Consider the following 23,051-nt stretch of genomic DNA (forward strand, 5'->3'; position numbering starts at 1 on the left):
TTGCTGTGTTAGTCAGCAACTCCTGTTCCAGTACATTTTTCATCTCCAGAGTAGCCAGCCACCTGCAGAAGTATCTGCTCTTGCTGTTGCCCAGTCAGGCCAAGTCACTGTCACATAGACCACACAAATCTGAGGCTTTTTACTTAAAAAGGAGTGGCATTTTTATTTCAGATAATCTATGCCTAGCTGTCATCCTTGGAAGCTCCTTATTCTTGACAACAGAAAGGTACAGAGATGGAGCAAATCTGATTTCTGTCCCCCCCATTTTGTGCCTAAGCCTAAGCTTACAGATAGTTGCATGGCAGCCATCGTTTGTCTCTGAAAATCATTCCAGCTCACATTTCTTTCTGTTTATTTTGATTGTTTTTACTTACTGATATTTCTGTTTCCTGTCAAATAATATGATAGCATAGCTCAAGGTTGCTGTGTCTTCCTCAAGTACATGCTGAAGATAAAGTAATTTTGAAACAGCATGAGAAGAATATAAAATCAGTGGTCTCGAGTCTATAGTCCCCTAGCTTGTCAAAGCAGGGCTGTGTTAACCACTGAGTTGCAATAGCCCTAGCTCCCCATGGAAGCAGTTAACAGATAACCAATCTTATCAGAAGTATTTCTGATGCATAGCCTGATTTGCATTAGCCATTTTGAAGAAATGTCAGAAAACTGGATTACTCTTGAAACCTACCATTGCTAGTTCAGACATAAATCTGCAAATATGAAGAAGAAGCTGGGAGAATAAAGTTGGCAGATGAATTTACTTGTCATGGGATTCTTCAGATGTAGCAATATATGATTGAAATTACTCTATTTGCTTTCTGGGCTTTCCATGTTTGCCATTAAATGTAGGGATTTAAAAAAACAGCCTGGGAGCTGAAGTGCATTTCGTTTGTGTAGGATGATTCCCTACTGAAAAAGGGGGAAATGACTGAAGAGAGCAGTTGAAGAAAACAGATTGGTATGCATGAATGCATACCAATGGGGGTGAGGGAAGGATTGTGCTTATTTAGGAGAGTTTCCCTGCTGTAAAGTGAGCAAAAAGATGCAATCTGAGATGCATCTGAGAGAGTCATGAAAGCTGCAAAAGCAAATGGCAGCCCAGAAGAGACAGGAAATTAAATGGCAATGGTGCAGTGGTTAGCAGTGGCATAGCAGTTGGTTTGCTCTAATTAAACTACCTTAAAGCAAAAAAATAGCCTTTCCCCCCAGAATAAAAAAATACTTGGTTCTGTTTTTCCTACAGGGTTTAGAACTACTCCATAGGAAAACAATTTTTGACTTGGGGAAAAAAAAAAAAAGAAAATTAAGTGCTCAGTATTTTCCTTGCAATATGACTTTTAATTTAAACACCTCAGGCTCTCCTGGGAACTACTGTGGTAGGATTTCACCACCTGAGCATGTTATTATTGTAAGTAAATGACAGGTTGGTTTCCTCACCTGTAATTTATTTCTCCTGGTTAGTTATTTCCTGTTGCCTCGTACTTAGGCACTGTTTTTTCAAGCCCTTCCAGCTGAAGCTGTAGTTTGCTTCATGGGCATCTGCTATTATTTCAGACTCCTGGAAATATTCTTTCAAGTACATGGTTTTCAGGTGCCTTTGCATAGGCACTGAATCAACTGTGTTGTTTAGGACTAACTTCTTAAGTTGCTAATAGCAGCCTCATAGTTACTGCCACAAATTTTCCCTTAGGTAAAGGGATGCTAAGTTTGCTACATTCTGTAGATCTACACAGAGCAGCCCAAGGAAGTCTTGCTGTCACTTGTTTCGAGCTACATACATTCTTTAGACTAGAATAGAAAGATAGAATAGAATAAACCAGGTTGGAAGAGACCTTCAAGATCATCGCGTCCAACCTATCAACCAATCCAACCCACCTAATCAATAAAACCATGGCACCAAGCACCCCATCAAGTCTCCTCCTGAACACCTCCAATGATGGTGACTCCACCACCTCCTTGGGCAGCCCATTCCAATGGGCAATCGGACATGAATATAAAAAAACCATGAAGTGTGCTTATGGGAATGCATTTTATTGCATTGTAGATGATAACTAGCATTCCTCTGTGGCCACAAATAGATTTCTCCACGTTTAAACCAGAGGAAAGTTGAGTCATATACAACTGATCTATTTATAACAGGTTACAAGTGAGTAGTGTAAACAAATTTGAATTTGATAGTCTGTTACTTCCTTAATCAGATTAGGTTTGAAATTGTATCAGGACAATTTGATACAATCTAACTGTAACGTTTAAGAGTTAAGGAACATTGCCCCTCTGCACTGCTGTCAGATTTAATCTTTATATGGACATAAACCAAGGCTAAAAATCCCCAAACAGCTGAAACTATTTATGAAGATACAATTTATGTACATCGATGCAAAGAAACAGATTTGGCTCTGTTTAAAGTAAATGATAATTAATTAGTTACACAAGATTTAGGAGAAGCCAATGGAGAAAACTGCTACACTATAGTCTCTTGTCACTTCAGAAATAATTCACAAAGAAAACCTGCCTCTGCTTAGTGAGTTTAGTAGATATTGACTAGTCTTAACAGCTAGAGCTGCTATTTTCTATTCTTTCTGTTGCTCTGTTTTACAAAATCTCTTGCAAGTCAATTCGTCTCCAAGGCCTTTTGTTTTAATCAAGCAGTAAGTTGATGTTTTTTTCCTGCCACAGTGGTATCTAAGTTGTCATGACAAGATAAGTCAGTGTGTCATTGTGAATGCACTTGTATTCCTAATCAAGTTTATATTGCAAGCCAAGGATTTTGTACAATCTTTCAAGTAATTTTTATAATCAAGTGGAGTGGTCAAATTCTTATGATGATGTTCTGGATTGGTCCTGTTCTAGTGATGTTTAAGTGATTTTTGCCATGTTTGAGACTGACTTGCACATTTTCCCTGAGTAGCTGTATTAAAACACTCCAGTGGCAAACTTAAGTCCATGTTGATTGTCGTGTCTTCATCTTGGAAACATGGATAGCAAACATATTCTGCCAGAGCTTCAGTCAGCATTTTGTAGATAAGTAAAAGCTTAACTATAGTAACTTTCTCAGTGGGATTTGTACTGGTGCAAAAACCTCCTGCATTTTTCTTAATACTGACTTCCAGGAAGTACCATTATATTGGTGACAGGATGCATACCCTTCCATCAAACTAAGTTTTAAGATGCAGTTTTGTCCCTGGGTTGTTAAAAGTGTATCTCAGATCTCTTAACTGTAATCAGAGTAGCCAGGTAACTTCAGACAAAGCTATTGTACTTGGGAAAGCTGATAACTTATTTTTGCAACAATCAAAGACTGAACATTAGAAGAAGATCCTTACCATGGCAGCTGGCTCTTCAGTGCACACGACAATGTGTAGCACTCTGCAGAGCCGTGGTTATGATAATGGTCAGAGTTCACATGTACAGAGGCAATACCAGCACAACCAGTAACAAGGGTACTGATACATAACATTCACGGTCTTCATTACTTCATGATATGATAAACACTATGTTCAAAGCAATGAGTCATAACTACATTATGGTTAAATTTGTATTTTATAAGGTTTGTAGATTTTTCTGGGGAAAAGCAGACTTTTGAATTATGTAACTGCCGTGATAAAGATGCATGTATAACTAGAAAAAAATAAATCTATGCTTACTTGATAATGAAGGAATAAATACTACTAATGCCAGAGTGGTGATGAGCTTTTTTTCTTTCTTCTCTAATATACAAATTGACAGCTGCAGTCCTAAGGGAAAGGACAGGCAAGATGTGGGGCTGGATGTAGTATGCAAGACTGCCAAAGACAGCTGTGACTGCTGACATAGTGCTCCAACTGTATGAGGAGAAACTCCAAAAAATGCAAGCATGGCTTTGGACAGCACTGTATCAGAGAGAGTAACCAAAACACATACCAGCTAAAACACAGCAATAGCTGAGAACAAGAGAGAGAACTAACGTGTTACAGAAAGAGTGCCTTGTTGAAACATTGGTATCTCACACCAGCTGCTCTGATAAGCAGAGCTTGCTGTAGCTGCTAATCCCAGTTCACTGCTTAGAATGTGGTCTTAATTGGGTAAAAAAAAATCCACTTAGGCTGCTCTTCAGAACGTCACTGTAGGACCTGACACATAAAAAATATTTTTTGGCAAGAGAAAGGGTAGCACAAGAGAAAAAGCATTATGCCCCTTCCTAGGCTTAGTTAATTCCTGACCTGTCACTAAACCCTTAGATCAACCTTGCAGTAGGGGTTGTGTCACCTGTAACAACAGGCTTTAGCTTTGCAGTAACACAAGATCTGCAGACCTACATTTGGTGTTTCACAGCAAGCATTCAAAACTATTGTAATAACTTCAGGTAGTTCATATTCCAGTAGATATGTAGAGTGGCATGATCAATACTTACCTTTTAGGATTCTCCCCATTTACTCCAGGGGGTGAGAGGGCAATGCTGATGTTTCTTAATACACATAGGAGATAAAATGCCAAAAGAAAAATGCAGCTGCACAAGACAGTCTTACCCATGTCAACATTCCCATCAAAATATAGAACTAATCAGTTATGTACAGCTGAGGTTGTAGGCTCCTGTAAAGTTTTCCTGTCCATACAGATCATACTCTTTGTACAGGATATAGTCTTTCAAGCGGTTTGGCAGTGGGAGAAAGGTCATAAAGACAGGACAGCGGAGACGCAACCGGCCCATGCATTCCCGTATCTTCAGGCGACAAAGGTGCTTCAGGGAGCGAGGATTCCCTAGAAATGAGGCAAGGTTGGCATTGTTTAGTTACTAGATCTTATACAATTTATGTACAAGATGTATGTATCCAATACTCTGCTACCTTTCAAAAGCTTTCTTTCCAGTTTGCTGCATATTCATTCTGCGAACAGACATAAAATGAATGTGACTGTCCCTGGACAGCAGGACCTGGCAGGATCTAGCCTTTTTATCTCAGTCCATGCATCTCTCAGTTGTAATCACTGTCAGCTAAATCAACAGATTGTATTTCTGTCAGGTTGGCTAAAAGTAGGCTAATGCAAGTTTAAGTAGTAAAGTCTAGGGAATATACTTTAATCCCAAACAACCAGTGCCTGTTTTCTGTCAACTTGAAGATAAAGGTATAATTTTGAGTCACTATTTAATACATCTACAAGCAAAACCAGAAGTAATCTTAACTTGAATAAAATCCCTCAAAAATTGATTTATTGGATTTCTTTCACCAACTTGTGGCAGGGGGAACATCTTTTCTGCCCCTGAAGAGGATGGTGTTGGCTACCTTGTAAATAATGTTCCCATGTGTTCTCTATATATGGTGCAGTTCCTTTCTATTGTTCCTGTAAGAGAAACTTAGTTTGATTCCCACAGAGCATAACTTTTGGCTAACAAGGGTAAAGCAAAGCACCACTCTCAGGTAAAGAAAACAAAAACTCAAGTACTACCAAGGAAAGACACCCCAGTCTCAGAACAGCCTATTGGCCATTTCAAATGTGAATATCAGGTACTTACGTAAAATCAAATGGATGTCTGGCCAGAGTTCTTGTTCTTTCAGAACTGCTGCTAGCTTCCAGCAGATGCTGACATGATCAACGTAATCTAACATTATTCGCACCACCTTCCCAGATAGATGCCTCAACCATGACAAGGTTATCACTTCACAGAACTGATAGAAACAAAATTTTTAATAGGATAGTGTTCACTATTCCTGTAGACTACTTCAGCCTCTGCATGACAAGAGCAATTAAAGAACTTCATCAGGACACCAGGAAGAATGTGGGCACTCTCAGCCAGGGGAGTGCTAGAGCTTATCACACTTGCATTAAATCTCACTAATAGAATCTGAGTATCTGACCGATTGGCATTTTGTACTAGATCCAAAAATGAATTCAAGCACCTGTGTATTTGGTAACTGAGTGCTTAAAAAGAAGTGCCACCACTTCCTGAGTGGAATTTAGACCTGTGTCCCAGTGTGCCAAACAGGGGGAACCACCAGTGCAGGCCACATCCTCTTATCTTCAAGTTAAACAAGGGTTTATGATATTCTGGGTACTTTGCAAACTGCAAAAGAAGGACACTGATACATGTCTCTAGGGACCTCTTTAGACTGGTCCAGGGTGGTTAATTTCTGCCCAGTTCTTGTCACACCAGCTCCAGGGCATGTTTACATCCTTACAACAGTGTTATGGTACAAGACAACCCAGCCAGCCAACCAGCAGGTCCATGCTTTCATAGCATAGATGTAACTGTGCCAGAGAGCCCCTTCTGTACTGATCATTAGTGTATCATTAACTGTATTTTCACAATTCATAACTAGTGTTCATGGCCAGTTGCTATCGTGAACCAGATCTCATGCCACTATCTTATTTTAAAAGCTTTTCTCTTCCTGTCTTTATGTGTAAACTTCTTTTCTGACACTGCATCATGTACACTTTCATTTAGTTTGGGGAAGGACACTTGTACTAAAATAACATATAAAGCAATCTGATACACTTACCATTGTATCTTTGATAACAGTAGATGTCCATCCATCAGTCACATACTGGGAATGTGACCTGTTTCCCTGAGGACAATCAAAGCAGCGGTGCACATCATACCCATAGTTCATCAGCATTCTTAGCATGACTTCATCTTTCAGAGCATACTGTAGAGCTGATGGGAAATGTGTTGTATTCACTCTGCAGAAGTAATTGACATTAGCTCCATGTCGGAGCAGAAGATTCACTAACTCATAGTTGCCCATTCTCAAGGCTATTTGGAGACAGTTGATGGGATCTTGGTTTGTCAGGGCTCCAGCTTTCAATAGCAATCTTGTTGAACAGATATCCCCGTTGGAAACGGCGAAGTACAATGCTGATTTCCGGTGGTCATCATAGCCTTTGCGAACTCTCTGATCCAACATAAAATTGGCATCAAACCCAGATTTGAGGAGAAACTCAAGGCACTGAGGATGCGCTCCTGCTGCTGCTGAATGAACTGGACTTATCCCACTTTCTTTAATGGCATCAAAATTAGTAACTGGAACCAAATTTTTTAGGGCTCTGAAGAATTAGAAGAAGAAAATCTCAGAATCTTAAACATACTGTTTCACTTAGCTCAGTCTTTGAACTCATCATGATTGTATGCAGTCATCTTAATCTACCAAATCAGCCCTGTGGCATGCTATACCTCCGCCATGACTTTAAATGCTATCAAGCACATGGATACTGATGTGTGACAACTACTACACATAAAACATTATTCTGTTATCCTATCATTCCTGAACAACCCAAATCCTTGCTAGAGAAATGAAGATTCCTTCTCCAGAGAAGATTTTCCTGAATGTCAAGAGCACAGTGTTATTGTTTAACTTCTGGGAATCAGGGAATCAGTGAACACATGTATCATTTAATGTACACAACACCTCCAAGTTTAAATGCAATTTAATGACTATACAGAAAATATTAACATAAGAATTAAGAATCTTCAGATTCTTAACCACAGCGCAGCACTCCTAGTAGTGAAGTTTTTCACGGATAGGGATTTTAGAGTAAATATCTTCTAGTAACCTTCCTGTCTTTAAAAGAGGGATAACCCTCACCCCCTAAGTCTAACTGCTTGTTTACCTTCTTGTGATGGAATGGAGATGAGGCGTAACCCAAGAGAGTGATGTCATCACAAGAACCTCAACATCAGACTAAACAGTGTCACTATTTGTGATTAATGGGGAAATCAGTGTGCTCATCCTAAAACGACAATTTTATCCTGACATTCTCTCTTACATTCAGCCACACAAAAATCATATTTACCTGGTCAAAAATCATTCCTTCTATGAAACTACAGATTTGTGGCCTGCCTTGAATAAGCTATAGAATTAACAAAGTTAATTTTTCGGTGTCACCACAGTAACTCACAGAAAGTGTCCTCTATACGCAGCTCTGTGGATTGGCAAATGACCTGAGTGCCTTGGTACATTGGCATCAGCCCCATATTCTAGCAAAAGACGCAGAGAATCTGGATTTCCTCCTCCTGCTGCTTCAAATAATACAGAAGCACAATCCATTGCTTGTGAAAGAACATCTGCACCTGGAAAGAAGCATCAAGGATTTTCACAGTAGTCACTCTAAATAACCAGCAGTTATTAATATCTCAAATCTTCCAGTGACAAGGTATTGTGAATTCTATTCTTCACCAAATAAAACCACTATAGGTATAAACCTTCATGCAGCATTCTTGAGTTTAGGTGCATTTATGTGATCCTGGGAACAAGACCATCTAAGTTCTTTTGAACACAATTGCACAGTAAGACTTGCTGGTAGAAATGGGCAAGCAAGAGGTTTGGTTCTTACTCACACCACCATTTCCTCTGTTTAATACAATGCATTTTAATTGTTCTGCTTCACAATGAGCAGACTGGTAGTACTATGAGAGAACCCAATATCAAAACAGTTCATACAATCCAGTCTCAGCATTCCTGAGCCATCACAACCAATTCCCCACCTTCTTCTCAGGTCTGCCCTGTGGCAACCTGTCTAGATGAGAAAATAATGTCACATTTAAAAACAATGAATACTCACTAAAGTATTATTATATTTTCTATAAAGATCTTGATTGGGCCTTTATGTAATTATATGGCAACAATCCTCTTGGTGCAGATACAATTTATTTTCTTTAGTAAGGAAAGTTACTTCTGCTGCTGAAGGTGTATTTTATAATAACCAGTTTTAATCAAATCACAGCATGCACACATATATATCTCTTCATTAAAATCAGATATGGGGAATTGTTTAGATGGGCCTCAACTCACATGACTTGCTAATAAAACTCTTAAAATAAATTAAGATGCCATCCAAAAATGCAATGTGCTCGATTTACCTGCAGTTTTGCAATGCATTCACTGGCAACTATTACTGGTTTGCTCCAAGCAAGTAATCTCTAAAAATATATATAGCGTATGTTTGGATCCATTAACACACCAGGCTGTATACTGATGTACGTGGCAACAGCTCATTTCCTTTCACCTCAGTAATGCCAAATTTTACCTACTGCTGAGCTGAGAACAATCTTTTGCTTCTGTGTTTAGAAATAATTTTGTCTCTGTTCGGAAGAGGATTCCTTTTGTCTTGTTTGGGCTTTAAATGTTTCAGTACTAACATGGGGCTTACAATTTCTACTTGAAGAACAGTGTCACAGAACCTTCATGCTATTAAATCAATTTACTGAGTTGTAAAATTCGGGTTGAAAAGGACCTCTGGAGACCACCCAGTCCAAACCTGTGCTCAAGCAGGACCAGCTACAGCAAGTTGTCCAGGGGACTGTTCCCCAGGTTTTCAGCATCTCCACAGATGGAGACTAAGCAACTTCTTTGAGTGACCTGTTTCACCGTTCAACTACCCTCACAGAAAGAAATGTTTTCTCATGTTCAGACAGAAATTACTATTTTTCAGTAGCTTCCTATATTGCCTCTTGTTCCATTACTGGGCACCACTGAGAAGAATCTGGCTGTATATTCTGTGCACCATCCCATCAGGCATTTACACACTGGCAAGACAGACCCTCACCTTCAGCTTGCTCTTGCTGTAAAATCCTATATAATAAAGTCTCACCTTTTTGCAATAAGAGCTCCATAATTTCTGTATGTCCGACCTGTGCAGCCAGTGCTAGAGGTGTGAGCCCGTATCCACTGCGAGGGTCAGGATCCGCTCCAGAACGAAGAAGAAGTTTCACCAAATCCTTCCTGCCTAGTCTGGCTGCCTCATGTAAAGCAGTCCTCTTGTGAGCACACTGCAAATTCACTTTTGCACCAGAATTTATCAACAAGGAGGCAATCTCATATGAATTGTGTTTAATTGCTGTAAGACAACAAGTGAAGCATCAGTGTCCTGGGTTTGGCTAGGATAGGGTTAAGATTTTTTTGGCAATTCTTTTTTTCTCCCTTTTCCTCTCTCTCTTTTTTTTCACCAGAAGGAAAGACAGGTGTGTCAGAGTATCTCTTTTGTATTGTTCTACTAAAGTCTCTCTTTCTCTCAACCCATGGAGCTTTGGGGTTTTTTCACTCCTGATTCTCCTTCCCATTCTACTTGGAGGTGGGGCTGAGGGCAGTTATGTAAGCACCTGCGTGGAGCTCAGCTGCCAACTGGGCCTGAACTAGTGCAGTCACAGCCAGAGAATTACTCAAGCTTGTCCTATGCACTTTGACTTCTATTATATGGTAGTCCAGGAAAGCTCCAGCTGTTTCTGGCAACACTATTCATGTACTGAGAAGCATCACACAACACTGAAAGGTTCTGATCTTTGTTTCCAGGATAACATTAACTATACTAACGAGTCATTTTATGGTAATCTCATTTGCTTTCTGTAGTCCCATGATGAGTTTGGTAGCGCAGCAGAATGCAACTTTCCTTGCCGCTACATGGAGACCACAAACAGGAACTTGGTGTGGTCAGGTTTCATCTTCCTAAGCAGTTGCCATAATATAACAGAAGTTTACAATGACTGTGCCATAGACCTTCTTAGCTTAATAAATCTGATCTGTTCAGTCAGTAAGCATCTTCAATGAATAACTTGCATTGGCTCCAGTGGATGGAATAAATAGGCAACAGATTTCCCTCCTTCCCTCTTTGATCTTCAAACAGTGAGTACCCTCTACTGAGATTAGGCAGAGAAGCTTCATGTGCTGCAGCTGTTTGAAATACCATTGACAGCATGCTATAAGCCGTGATGTGCCATTATCTGTAATGGCTGCTGTAGAGAAATCCCACACACCCCCTTCTTGGATGATGGTGCATTTTACTAGAGTGAATCACGTTACTAGAGTGAACTAATTCTACAGTATCCAGAAATCCTCTACATCTTTTCTAAGATGGTGGCCCTGACCAGAAGATTTAGTAATTTCAAAAGGGTGGACTGGGGGTCCTAAAGATGGCTGGTAGGCTTCTTCCTCTTCCTTTAACAACAGTTTTGAAAAACCACCCTGCCAATATGCAAAAACTTACAGGTTTGCTCAAGAAACCTACAGTGCTCCTTGAGAACTCAGATAATGAGAACCCACTTTTGTTTTTCTTTTTGGCTAGGACTCAGAAGGAATAACAGCATCACAGACCAAACTGAAGGAAGCAACTGATATGAACATGAAACATTTTTAAGAAACATCTGGGCAAAATATAGTTCTTTACAAGTCAAGTTCTTTTGCACAATCAAACTAAAAAGACATTCATACTAAGCATGATATTAAGACCTTCAGCTAAAAAATTCAGAGAGAAGTGAACCAAGAATTTAGGCCTGGCCAGCTTCTTCACTTGTCATACTTGGATTCATTTCAACAACATCAGAACAGGGACAAACATTGGTTTATGCTCTACATAATGCATACAAAATCAATTACTAAGGTTTTTGGGAAAAGAGAAGCTGATTCAATGAAAGAGATATCATATGAGCAAAGAATATGAATAGTTTATGCCTGAAACATGAAGAGCAGTAATAGCACAAAGAAGCAGGAGGACCTGGTTATCTGGCTACCACTGCCTATATGATGCCAAGGAAAGCAGAAGGAAGACACTCTACCCTTCATGGAAAAATCTATTTGATTCTCTGAGGAAAAAAGGTTATGTTCAACCTCTTTGCAAATGAGGAATAGAAAATAGTAGGCATCTGGACTTCCCTGCATTAGATCACATTTTGGGGAAAGATTTGTACCCTCTCCTAGTTCTATGTTTCCCATCTATTAGTAGACTAGTAAGGATTATACTTCAGTTAATAAACAATACTAATCACTTTGTGGCCACAGTCCCTTACTTGGAATTGCCACCTCATTCAAAGCCTTGATAGCTTCTGAGGAAAAACAGAGAGAGATTGACAAACAGAGAGAGATTGACAGTACTGAGATTAACTTGCTTTGCTCCTCATAGTAAAACATTTTTTACATTGAAGCCAGATGTGTCAAATTGAAACCTAAAATATATAACTACAATCTCACCTCATTCTCTCACCTCTCCACCCCTAAACAAGGTACTCACCCATAACTAAAGGAGAATCTTCCTCTTCATTCTTAACATTGGGTTTGCAGCCACTGAGCAAGAGAAAGCTGACATTGTCTACAAAGCAGTTCCTTACTGCCACCAAGAGAGGTGTTTCCCCTTTCAGAGTGGTATGTTCCCATGTAATGGCAGGGGAGGCTGAAATACAGAAAAGCAGAATGTATTTGAAGCTGGATGATTCATCAAACCCAACTTTGTAATTTTCTGGTGAAAACCTCAAAGGACTCTGTACCTTTCAAAGTTATTTCAAGGATGTTCTTATTTCTCTGTGCTGCAGCTTCATGCAGAGGAAGCCAGCCTCGCTGATCTGCTTCTTCAAAAGCAGAACTGTGCCTCACCAACTTCATCAAGGCTTCTTCTTGGCCTGTGGTATTTTAAAGACAGATACATATTGCATTACTCATCACAAAACAAAATTAAGGTAACTAACATATTTGATATAATTTATCCCATTAGTGCATCTAGAATAAACAACTTGCTTTGTCAAAGCAATTTTTAATCAGAGAATGGTTTACATGAATGGAACAATGATTGGCACTGACTCGCAAAGCATTTTGAGTCATTCATTGACAAAACTTACTTAGTATGATTAGAATATTTCGCATACAATCCTCTCATGAACAACAATGCATTGAATTTTAATGTATAAACAGGTGTCCTAGTGATACTGTGGGAAAAAATAGTTAGTTGGGCAAAAGTAAAATGAAGCTGATTTTACAGAGATGAGACCTATATGGCTTATCCTGCTTTTATCAACGATCTTACTGGATCTTTAACAACAGAATTTTATAGCTCATCAAAACCCAGCAAAACTTCATTGGCTGGAATGTCTGTTTAACTAGAGGCCTGGTTTCTGCTCCTTTTTTTAATTCCATTAGGCATTCTGTACTCTGGTTAATTGCAACTACAGGGTGAGGGGACAGACTGCTTTCAGTCTCTGCTGCTCTTCTCCTACATATGGAAGAATTATATATTCAAAACACCAGACAGCAAGTGTAACCAGTTGAGACACATTCTCTACCATGCATGGAACATTTACTGCATTTGTTTTTCCAGAAAACACTTGGTTTCTTGATTCCCTCTCCACTAAATATCTCTATGGCATGATGCCTGCAAGAACTGGACCACAGGTTCCCCATTGCCATACTTGCTGTCCAAACAACTCTACTACTTATGCTCACTGTTCAGCTATCTCTGTGACTCAGTATATAAATTAATTATACCACAAAAAGAATTGTCAGAGGACTAAGACCATCTCACACTGGAATACACTGAATTCTGGCAGTTAGGGAACAGTTCTGGAACACTCTTCAAGTAGAGGAGGAGCAGGAGGGATTTAAAACTAAGTATCTCACAAAGTGGCATATGCTTTGATGAAGTATTAACTGATTAGGGGCCTTGCCATCCTGTGGCTTATTTTTACAATAAAGGCCTAGCATTTTTCCCTAGTCCCAGGAGATGAATCACTAGAATTCCTGAGAGGAGTGTCATTTGAGCCCATCCCACTGCCCGTTTCTAGTAAGATGGGGTTTGGATTTTCTGTTTTCAGTTGCCTTACTCCTCCTGACACTATACAAAGAAAAAAGTGGAGTTAAATCAGGTGATCACACACATGAACCACAGACACTGCTCAGCAATGCAACACCCAAGGGATTCCCAGAGAAGTGCAGTGTATTTGTACTTAACTGTCCGAATTGCTGCAATTATCTTTCCGTGTTCCTTACTTGCAATATACTGGAAACTGCATTAACAGAACAAAAGTGAGAAATAAAAAAAATCACTCTGAAGTTGAAGATAAAAATCACACCTTAATTTAAATTCTCCAGTCTAGACTGCACATTAGATTTCTATCAACTATGTAGGTTTGTTAGGGTCTCCCCCTGCCACTATAAATACTGGATTTTTCAAACAAAGGTCAACAATTAAATACTAAAATGAGGAAAAGCTCCCATACCAATCTATTTTTATGTCACATACTTATCTTCTTCATAAAGCCTTGCACTCATTTAGATATTGATGTAATATGTCACCTGAAGGTTTCATACATTGCTCTTCACTGAGGAACTGAGGAAATGGGTATACTTCTTCAGGGAGAGTTCAGAACAAGTGAGCTACCAGTGGTTTCCAGTAGCCATAAGAGAAGGTCATATCAATAAGACAAGGTCAGAGCGACACTACACACAGAGTCACAAAGGAAAATAAGGTTGCCACATGTTTATAATAATGCCAAGAAGACATCCAACATAGAAGTAACTTATTACCTTCCATTTTCTGTTGAACTGCCGCTTGTTTCCATTTTAAACCTATCTTGCAAGCTTTCCTGAATAGCTTGCTGGCTAGAGATTTCCTCATCAGAAACATTATCCAGCACATATGTGGAATTATACATGGCAAATCAGCACAATCTGGATCACCTTTTGTAGGGCAATACTGCTTTCAAACTGCAACCAGATATTGAATCTTCAGGCTGAATCTGGAGTAATAGAAATAGTGACCACTAAGTATCAGGAGAAATGAAACACAGTTTAAAATAAATGAACCAGAACTTCCCCATCGGAAGCCCAGCCTTCTTCCAAGTATTTCAAAGAGATTTTCTATTTAAAACAGAATACAGGTTTTCTATTTCAATGCATGCTAGCTTTTATCTCTGTTCCACAGACTGAACATACAGAATAGCTACTTGTTCTGGCATTAATTATGAGAAATCCACAGACATAAGTAAAACTTAAGTTTTCAGATAAACAGACATTCCCTCAAGTCTTTTAGACAAAGGTCATCTCAGTTGTGCTCTGATATTTCCTTAGTAGGAAAACAGATGCGCAGTAAGACACTGGATATTTTTTTCCATTTGTTCATAGAGGACCTGGAAGTGAAGAGCAAGTGAAAGACTTAACATTTTTTAATAATATTTTTTCTTCAAACTGACTCAAAGATATAACTGGGGTCATTTCCTGTAGTCAGGAAAGCATTCTAGACTTGTGCTATTATGTGCATAAGCCTTCCAACGGAAACAAACGTCATGCTTGAAAAAAGATCAACTTTACCACCTCATATACATAATCTACAGCCATTTATAATGGATTAATTTACAATTCTGCATCAATGCCTGTTTGGGTTTTTTCTAATACATACTGCAACAATATCTATCCAACTATAGGCAGAAATGGAACACACTGGTGTAATCACAATGGAGTGGTTTTTTGCTGTTGTTTTGCTTCTTTTGGGTTTGTTTTGTTTGTTTTTTAAAAGCCCTTAAGAATAGCCTTAAAGAAAACCAAAAAGTTGCCAAAATAAAGAGGCTAAACTAAAATTATTTTTATCCTTTTAAGGCTGACACAAGCAATGGAGCATAGAAATAAAGCTCGCTGATACTGTTAAGTCTGAATATTTAAAACATAGGAAGAAATCATTAAAAGATTATTAAAGATCAAATCAGTCATTACAGAGTGCAGATGTACACAGCTATAGGCACAGGAGTCAAAATGTTCTTTTGGATATTCAGCTACACACTGTTACAGGTGAAAAACACACATATTCTGTTAGGTTCAAACACCTCATGTGTTACCTTATTAAAACTTCCACTTCTGTCTTTCAAAAGCTTTGGCCTGAAAACAAACAAACAAACAACAAAACCACAAAAAATACAGGGCAAAGTAAAATCAAATTAAAAAGCAAATCTGAAAACAAACAAGTAAGTAAGAAAAACTAATGAGCACAGCAAAATGAAGTCACAGTGTCAACATGCCACTTACAAAGTTTGGAGTAATTCTAGAAACATTTTGAAGGTGACCAGCAGTGATTTGTAGCAAACCTGCATAATTTAATTATCCACTTAACATGTGATTGCAAGGCCTTGCTTTGTTATTGCACATGTAGCAAAAAAATAGAAATATATTCACAAAATATGCAGACAAGTAACAGTTGCTCCTAGAGTACAATGACTATATAAACAGTTTAAATCTAGACTATTTCTTGTAAAAAGACTACTTATTTTCCTATGAATTGAGAAAATAAATAGTTTTTCCTCACCTTCTGAAAGAGGAAAGACCTCACACTTTGAAGGAGTGATTATTAAGTTGGAAGTGACATTTTCAGAATTGAAAATGATCTCAGTAGAGCCTACGTCCACTAATAGCTCACTATAAATACCCGATCATAAGATACTCTGGGACTTTCTCCGTGTTTCTTTCATATAGGTTAGTTGTGTTTAATAATCTGACCTGACAAATGGTGTCAACAAAAAAGAGAAATGAAAAGACCAGTTTATTTGTAAAAATACACTTCAAAAATAAGTTTTTGGAGTGAGAATTTGAGAACTACAGGTCATAACAATTACATGAGGGAAAGAATATTCTTTAGTGTTTTCCTCAGAGAGTAAATTGAAGATACTGTTAAGAGCTTATTTAAAAGACAGCAAAAAGACTAAAGTAGCAAACAAAATCAAGCAAGCGATCTATTAAAAATTACTATGTGTTTCTGATTGCTTAATCACAATTCACATATTAATAGAAAAAGATAATACAAACTTACAGGATCTTCAAAGGGAAAAGCAGAGTTTTAGAAAGATAGACCTATGCTGCAAACTTTTGCTGGTGTAACATGTGAGAAGCAGGGAAATGAAGGACATAGATGCATAGTTACAGTAGTGATGGTAGGATGGAGTGTGCTTTCACATGCTTAATTTACTCCTACTGTATTTTAGAGAGGAATCCTTACAAAGAAAATATCATGGCTGTGTATGAATCCAAGGTGGAAATAGGTGAGGGACTCCTTTACAGTATCACAGTATCTTGTGAGTGTCCAAATGGCTCAGCAGGTCCCAAACTAATTCCTCATGGATTACCGGGGCATTACACTGCTCCCCGACCCCATCACCCAGCTCAGGAGGCCACTCGTCCTGAACTCCTGCCTTGCTGTTAAACATTGAAGCAAAGAAGGTGTTCAGAACCTCAGCCTTTTCCTCGTCTTCAGCCACAGTGTTCCCCTCCAGCTCCAATAAGGAGTGGAGGTTCTTCTTGCCCTTCTTTTTAGCGTTAATATATTTGTAAAAATGCTTTTTATTGTCTTTGACAGAGGTGTTCAGCTTCAGTTCCAACTGGGCCTTTGCCTCTCTAATTTTTTTCCTACATAATCTAACCACTTCTTTAAACATACCTCGAGAAGCCTTCCCCTCCTTCCAAAGGTGATACAGCCTCTTTTTTCCCCTTAAATCCTCCGGGAGCTGCTTGCTCATCCAGGCCCAGAGCCTTCCCTGCCTGCTCACCTTTCGGCACATGGGAACCACCAGTTCCTGTGCCTTCAAGAGCTCCTGTTTGAAGTAGCTCCAACCCTCCTGGACCCCTCGGTTCATGAGGGTTGGTACCCAGGAACTTTACAAATAAGTTTCTTAAACAGGCTGAAGTTTGCCCTCCGGAAGTCCAAGGTGAAGGTTCTGTTGGTGGTCCTCCCTATCTCCCTGCATATTGAAAAAGATCATCCTGAATGACCTGCCTGATATGGCATCTCTGTCCAGCAAGACAACAGCTGCCCAGGGAGCGTGGTAGACGGTGGACAGCAGACAGCAAAAAGGTGCAGAGGCTGCTTGGCGCTGACTCCTGCAAGCACTCTCGAAGTCAGCCTGGAAGGCATGTATGCATTGTGAATGTGACTAAGGTGTGGGCCAGGTAGAGCTACAATGAATTAAGCAGGAAGAGTATAAAAGCCCTGAGCTATGCCAGCTTATGGGGGGAAGGGGTAGGGGAACAACACCTGGGACATCTCAGGCTGGAGGCAGCAGCCCAGAAATGTCTCTCCCCCTCACCAAAGAAGGACCATGGGGTGGTAATTCTCTCTCCTGCTCTTTCTTTCCCCATTCTCTCTTTATGTCTCCCTTTCCCTTCCTATTCTGTTTTGTTTCTAAGTATCTCTCCTGCTCTCTTTCTGCATTCTCTCCCTCTTTCTCCCTTTTTCTTTCTTTCTTTCTCTGTTTTGTTTGCTTCATTCTCTCTCTCCTTAATAAATAGTGTCACCTTGATATATGAACTTGCCTGTGTCTTAATTTCACTCATGGGAATGTTCAGAAGAACTGCGTCTCCTTCCCAACTTCCAGATTGAGACAATAGGTCTTTGCCAGAGGAGATCCAGGAAGAATTCTGTATTGGTTTAAGCTGACTGGCTCCACTAGGATGGACGAGGGACTGGAGATGGTGGGATGGTACTAGTCCCCCCGTGATACAGAGCAAGCTGGACTGTAGATTCCACACCATGCTCATGTCACGCTCACTGTATGACAAGCAAGGAGTTGGCTGGGGTTTATCTGACTTGTAATATATTCTAGAGTTTGTAAAGCTTCTCATTTCATTTTTTGTGTGTTTCTTCCCCAGTTTCAAGGCTGGAGTTCATTCTTTTTGTTTCGGTTTTGGTTTACATGTAGTGGTGGTGGTTTTCCCAGTTTTGTCTGCTGTGTACACTGGCACTTTTTCTCCTGGTCGTTTGTTTGTTTTCCCTTTGTGTAATCTGATATCCCTGCAATAGAGCAGTAAAACTGTCCTTATCTCAACTGACACTGCACAAAACAAATGCTGTCACATTAATAACATTACCAAAGGCTAAAATCCTAGCTATATCTTTTCTAGATTGTAAAGATGCTAACAACAATAAGATAAAATATTAAGGACCATATCAAATCATATGCATTGACCTCTTTTAATGTGAGCCAACAAAAAGAACAACATCTTGTGAAGTCTGTATCTGACCATCTGAAGTTAGTCATCCAGCTGGCAGAGCAACGCAACACCACGCTTGATCCAGTGTTGAACTGGTTTATCTGTGTTAAGTGTCACAGCAATGACAAAGTTAGTGGAATGTCCAGTAGTAGACAAGATTCCTTTACGCTCACTTGTCTTGTAGAGTGGGCAAACATATGCATTCGATTTCTTTATGTCTGATTTTTCAGCTTTAAAAGAAAAAAACAAACAACAAATTATGTATTACATACAGCAATCTATTGACAGAAACATAATCTACATCCAAATATTAAATATTTGCAATAACACCCTTAAAGCTAATTAAAAATGCAAAATTATTTTGTGAGTAACATAGAATACCTGGAGTATTTTCTGTGTTCTCTTGGGTGGTTGGTCTTGTTTTTAAATACAACTAAATTAACTACAATTTGTTTTCAGGATTTGCTACCTTCCTGTGGTTCTACCAGCTTCATAATTCAAAGACACATTAAAATCTGAGTAGTTACATAGTTAAAGCATACTTTATACATGAGCTCCACAAGAATTCTGGTCCAGAGCAACAGATCCCAACTGTAATTCAAGTCACATGAGATCCAAGGACACAACTCTTTGTCAGGAACTCTTTGCTAGACTGCTTAGAGGCACTTGTGCAAACTCTAAAATCATGCCTGTCTGAAGAGATTCATCCAATCGCAAAAGAAAGCACAAGCAAAACAAGTGGAAACTTTGTTAAGACTGCTTAAAAGCTAACAACATCTATGTTGCAACAGTTCCAGCAGAAAGTCCTGCGAAAGTTGACTACATGAAATCACGGATTTACTGCTTCTGATCAATGAAAACAAGAGCTACCGAATACAGGTATGACAGACAATTAGCAGAGCAGAGCAGACAAAAAGAACCTAAACAAACCTTGCTCAGGTAAAACACCAAGTCTCTGTAAGTCAATTAAAACTCTCAACTTGATCACAGCCAGGAATTTGAGCACTACATGATTTCCTACCCAAATTAACCTTTGGTTGAAAAATGGACTGAGCAGCACCTAAACATATTTATTAAAAAAATCACTTAACTAGTCCTTTCATCTAATCCATAATTACAAATGTCTCTGGGGAGAGGGACAGGCCTATTGCTCAGATAAAACTGAGTCAAGCTAGCAGGCCCAGTTTTTAAAGTGAAAGTCACACGTCAGATCCAGATGAATTCTGTGCCCATTTAGGTATTTTGGTGGGAGGAGTATCGATCTTCCACAAAAAAAAGGAATTGCCTGGTGCAGTTTCTTGTTGAATAGCTCACACTTCAGAGAAATTATACTCACTTGGCTTTATCCAAATCATTGGCATCCTATCAAAGAGCAATTTGGGATGCTGCTCCGCTAACATTCCCCTGGTGAAAGAAAGCAATAATGTAATTAACTGTGGCTTGGTGTCAACCAAAGAGGGGTGCAGTGTGTATTTTTTACTTGTTTGCTTGTTTGTTGGTTTGTGGATTGTTTTTCCCCCCCTCCTTTTCCATGCATGACAAAGTGCTTTACTTGGTGCGTTACTTCAATAATATGAGAAGTATCACTTCTAAATATGTAAAGGAATCTTGTTTGAGCACCTAAGAAATCTTTTCAGAACCAGAGCAAAATGCTTTGTTACTGACTTTGTCCTGTCCCAGCGGGCTCCATCTAAATATAATCCATGGATATAAACACCATCTTCTGGTGCAGTATCAGCAGTATCCTGAGGTATAACCTAGAAGGAATAAGTGGTCCTTGTTATTAAGTTTTAATAACTGTTTGCTTTTTGAGGTATTATGCCAAACCCAAATTTTTCTTGGATAATCCAAAAGGAGACTAACACAGTAATACCTTTCTTTCAGAACTACTTTCACACAATACTACAAAGATAGCAAGATTTCTGTGTGTTTGTGAATTGTCTTTGATGTAGGTTGTAAAAAAAAAAAAAGGCTTTAAACACACAGAGAAATATGTACTGTACAGACTGTTTTCTTAATTGGAGGTCCAGGTCCAGTAGTACTTTTAATATACATCTTTTAGAGATGTTATTTAACATGCCTACCTTACCAAAGAACGTTATGTCTCCAGATTGCAGCTAGTTGCAAAATGAACTTTCACATCAGGATTTACTTACGACATCTCACTGCAACATCAGGACTCAGATTAATGAAATAACCATTTATAATTTATCTCTACCTGGAATTCATATCCCAAAAGGTCAATGGGGATCCTGTGCTTCCTAGCATAGTTCTGCATAGCTGCAGTTAAGAAAGCTTGAGGAAAATAGAATCCTGGCAGCCAAAAAACGGTGGGCTTCCCTAATTCATACCAATCCTGAAAAGAGGAAAATGACACATTCAGTCACCAGAAAGAGTCAAATCCTATATTGTTTGACCATTTTCTAAGTAACTATACTCAGAAAATCTAAGCATGAAGGATAGATTATAAAAAGTAGTGGATGAATGAATCGGTAGTTATGTCTCTTGCACATTACCTGTAAAAATTTCAGCCTGTCTAGAAGATCTTGAATATAGCTCCCTAGTGGTTTTAGGCTTGGGTAGGAATGTTTTGCCCATTTCTCAGGAACTTTTCCAATAAGCAGACTGCCACACAGAGCCTCCAGCTCAGCATCCATAACAACCAGTCCTTTGATGGCTTTCTTCAGGTTAATAAGTGAGATACGAATAGTTTGGATTAAACTAGAATTAAAAAACAAAATTCTCACGTTTTGAATGATTTCTAAAACAAACATCCTCACTGAAAACAAACAAACAAACAATAGATTAAGTAACCATGTACAGAACCTGCAACTGTAAAATTGCCCACATCTGTAAAGTCATGGATTTGTGCATCTGTCCTGATCTAAGACTAGAAACAGCTGAATTAATTTCACCTCTGATACACTCTGCATTGTTTAGAAAGAGGATAAATTTGGAACTCCAAATGTATACACTGTATACAAGATGAAGGAAAAAAATCTTAGAGTAAAAAAGAAGAGGTGGGCAGAGGCTGCAATAAAGGAAACTTGGAGACTGAAGGCCAAAGAGCATCACTGAAAGTCTGGGAGAAAATTAAGTGTGAAGAGAGAAATAGAAAGGAAGGTTGGACTGGATGATCTCAGAGATCTCTTTCAACCAGATGTATTCTGTGAAGGAGGACAGAGAAGAAGAAAGAAGAAAGAATGGAAGAGAAGAATGAAGTTACAAAACCTGAATACAAACAACAAAAATACTGCTCATATTCCCTTCTCTTAGTGCCTCTTTAGACTACCTTCTTCTACCAAGTGTTTTTCTCAGTTCATTTTGCCACTAGCACATTTTTCCTGACATCTATCCTGCATTCTGATTCTCCACAAGGCTCGGACTGCAGACATCACTGCAGACAATAAGAAGAGAACAATATTAATAACTTTAAAAAATATTTCTTATGACATATGGGTTACAGTGTATGTTTCACAGAAAAGAACACCAAACTTGCAAACGGAATTATTTCTGTTTCATTTAATAAAATATAACACCCTTACTTGTTAAATCTTTCCATTTCTTGCACCAAGACAGTGTTCATACTTTCTTCATATGTCACTGGATATTTATTTAGGCAACTTTCAATGTCAAAATTATTTGGAAGCTGTAAATGGCAATGTATTTGGAAATCAGTACATTTATCATTATTCATCAGTCTCATATTAAAAGTATGCAGATGTGAAAATCCGCAGATGACAGACACGATTAAACTTTCTTATCAACATAATATTTATGAGTTTAATCCAAATAAAAATTAAGTGGTCTTTTTTAAGTGACATTTCTCTTTTTATAGCAAACTTGATGATTTCAGACCAAGAAGTTAGAAATACAGTTCGGCTTTCTTAATTTTAAGCTTGGTCACATGAAACCAACTGTTCTTACAAGCTGTGTTTGCAGTTTTCTCTCTCTGTCTCCTATCTCCTACCTTTCTAAAACAAAAAAAAATATCTTTCAATCAAAATATATCTGTGCTTTGTTAAAGCCACACAAGGAGGATGTTGGTCTCTTCTCCCAGGCAGCCAGTACCAGAACAAGAGGACACAGTCTCAGGCTGCGCCAGGGGAGGTTCAGGCTGGATGTTAGGAAAAAGTTCTATACAGAAAGAGTGATTGCACATTGGAATGGGCTGCCTGGGGAGGTGGTGGAGTCGCCATCACTGGAGGTTTTCAGGAGAAGACTTGATGGGGTGCTTGGTGCCGTGGGTTAGTTGCTTGGGTGGTATTGGATTGGTTGATGGGTTGGACGCGATGATCTTGAAGGTCTCTTCCAACCTGGTTTATTCTATGTATTCTATGTATTCTAAGCTGTTACTTA

The 23,051-nt window shown here is 38.9% G+C and overlaps 2 protein-coding genes across 2 annotated transcripts in view; both read right to left on the reverse strand.

Moving 5' to 3' along the window:
• Positions 1-4,323: 4,323 nt before the first annotated feature.
• Positions 4,324-14,377, reverse strand: ASB14 (ankyrin repeat and SOCS box containing 14). Its single transcript, XM_009910024.2, has 9 exons — positions 14,250-14,377; positions 13,679-13,729; positions 12,221-12,357; positions 11,968-12,126; positions 9,559-9,804; positions 7,867-8,038; positions 6,471-7,014; positions 5,486-5,639; positions 4,324-4,734 (listed from the first exon to the last, which is right to left on the reverse strand). The coding sequence occupies exons 1-9, from the start codon at positions 14,375-14,377 to the stop codon at positions 4,541-4,543; spliced, it is 1,785 nt and encodes a 594-aa protein (XP_009908326.2). The 3' UTR covers positions 4,324-4,540.
• Positions 14,378-18,707: 4,330 nt separating this feature from the next.
• The window catches only part of DNAH12 (dynein axonemal heavy chain 12), a 67,512-nt gene continuing 63,168 nt past the window's right edge, over positions 18,708-23,051 (reverse strand). Inside the window, exons 68-73 of the mRNA XM_009910056.2 lie at positions 22,238-22,341; positions 21,209-21,413; positions 20,911-21,048; positions 20,358-20,449; positions 20,029-20,096; positions 18,708-18,922 (exon numbers count right to left, since the gene is read on the reverse strand). Coding sequence (XP_009908358.2) covers positions 18,732-18,922; positions 20,029-20,096; positions 20,358-20,449; positions 20,911-21,048; positions 21,209-21,413; positions 22,238-22,341 — 798 coding nt within the window. The 3' untranslated portion in view covers positions 18,708-18,731. The remainder of the gene's footprint in view (positions 18,923-20,028; positions 20,097-20,357; positions 20,450-20,910; positions 21,049-21,208; positions 21,414-22,237; positions 22,342-23,051) is intronic.

Source organism: Dryobates pubescens, chromosome 1, assembly GCF_014839835.1.
Source record: "Dryobates pubescens isolate bDryPub1 chromosome 1, bDryPub1.pri, whole genome shotgun sequence".
Classification (NCBI taxonomy): Eukaryota; Metazoa; Chordata; class Aves; order Piciformes; family Picidae; genus Dryobates; species Dryobates pubescens.

Coding starts and splice junctions, on each gene's coding strand:
- ASB14 (XM_009910024.2), bottom strand. CDS start 14,377: ATGTATAATTCCACATATGTGCTGGATAATGTTTCTGATGAGGAAATC. Junction 12,127..12,220: donor CCTTGAAATAACTTTGAAAG/GTACAGAGTCCT, acceptor TCTGTATTTCAG/CCTCCCCTGCCATTACATGG. Junction 4,735..5,485: donor AGACATCCATTTGATTTTAC/GTAAGTACCTGA, acceptor CCTCATTTCTAG/GGAATCCTCGCTCCCTGAAG.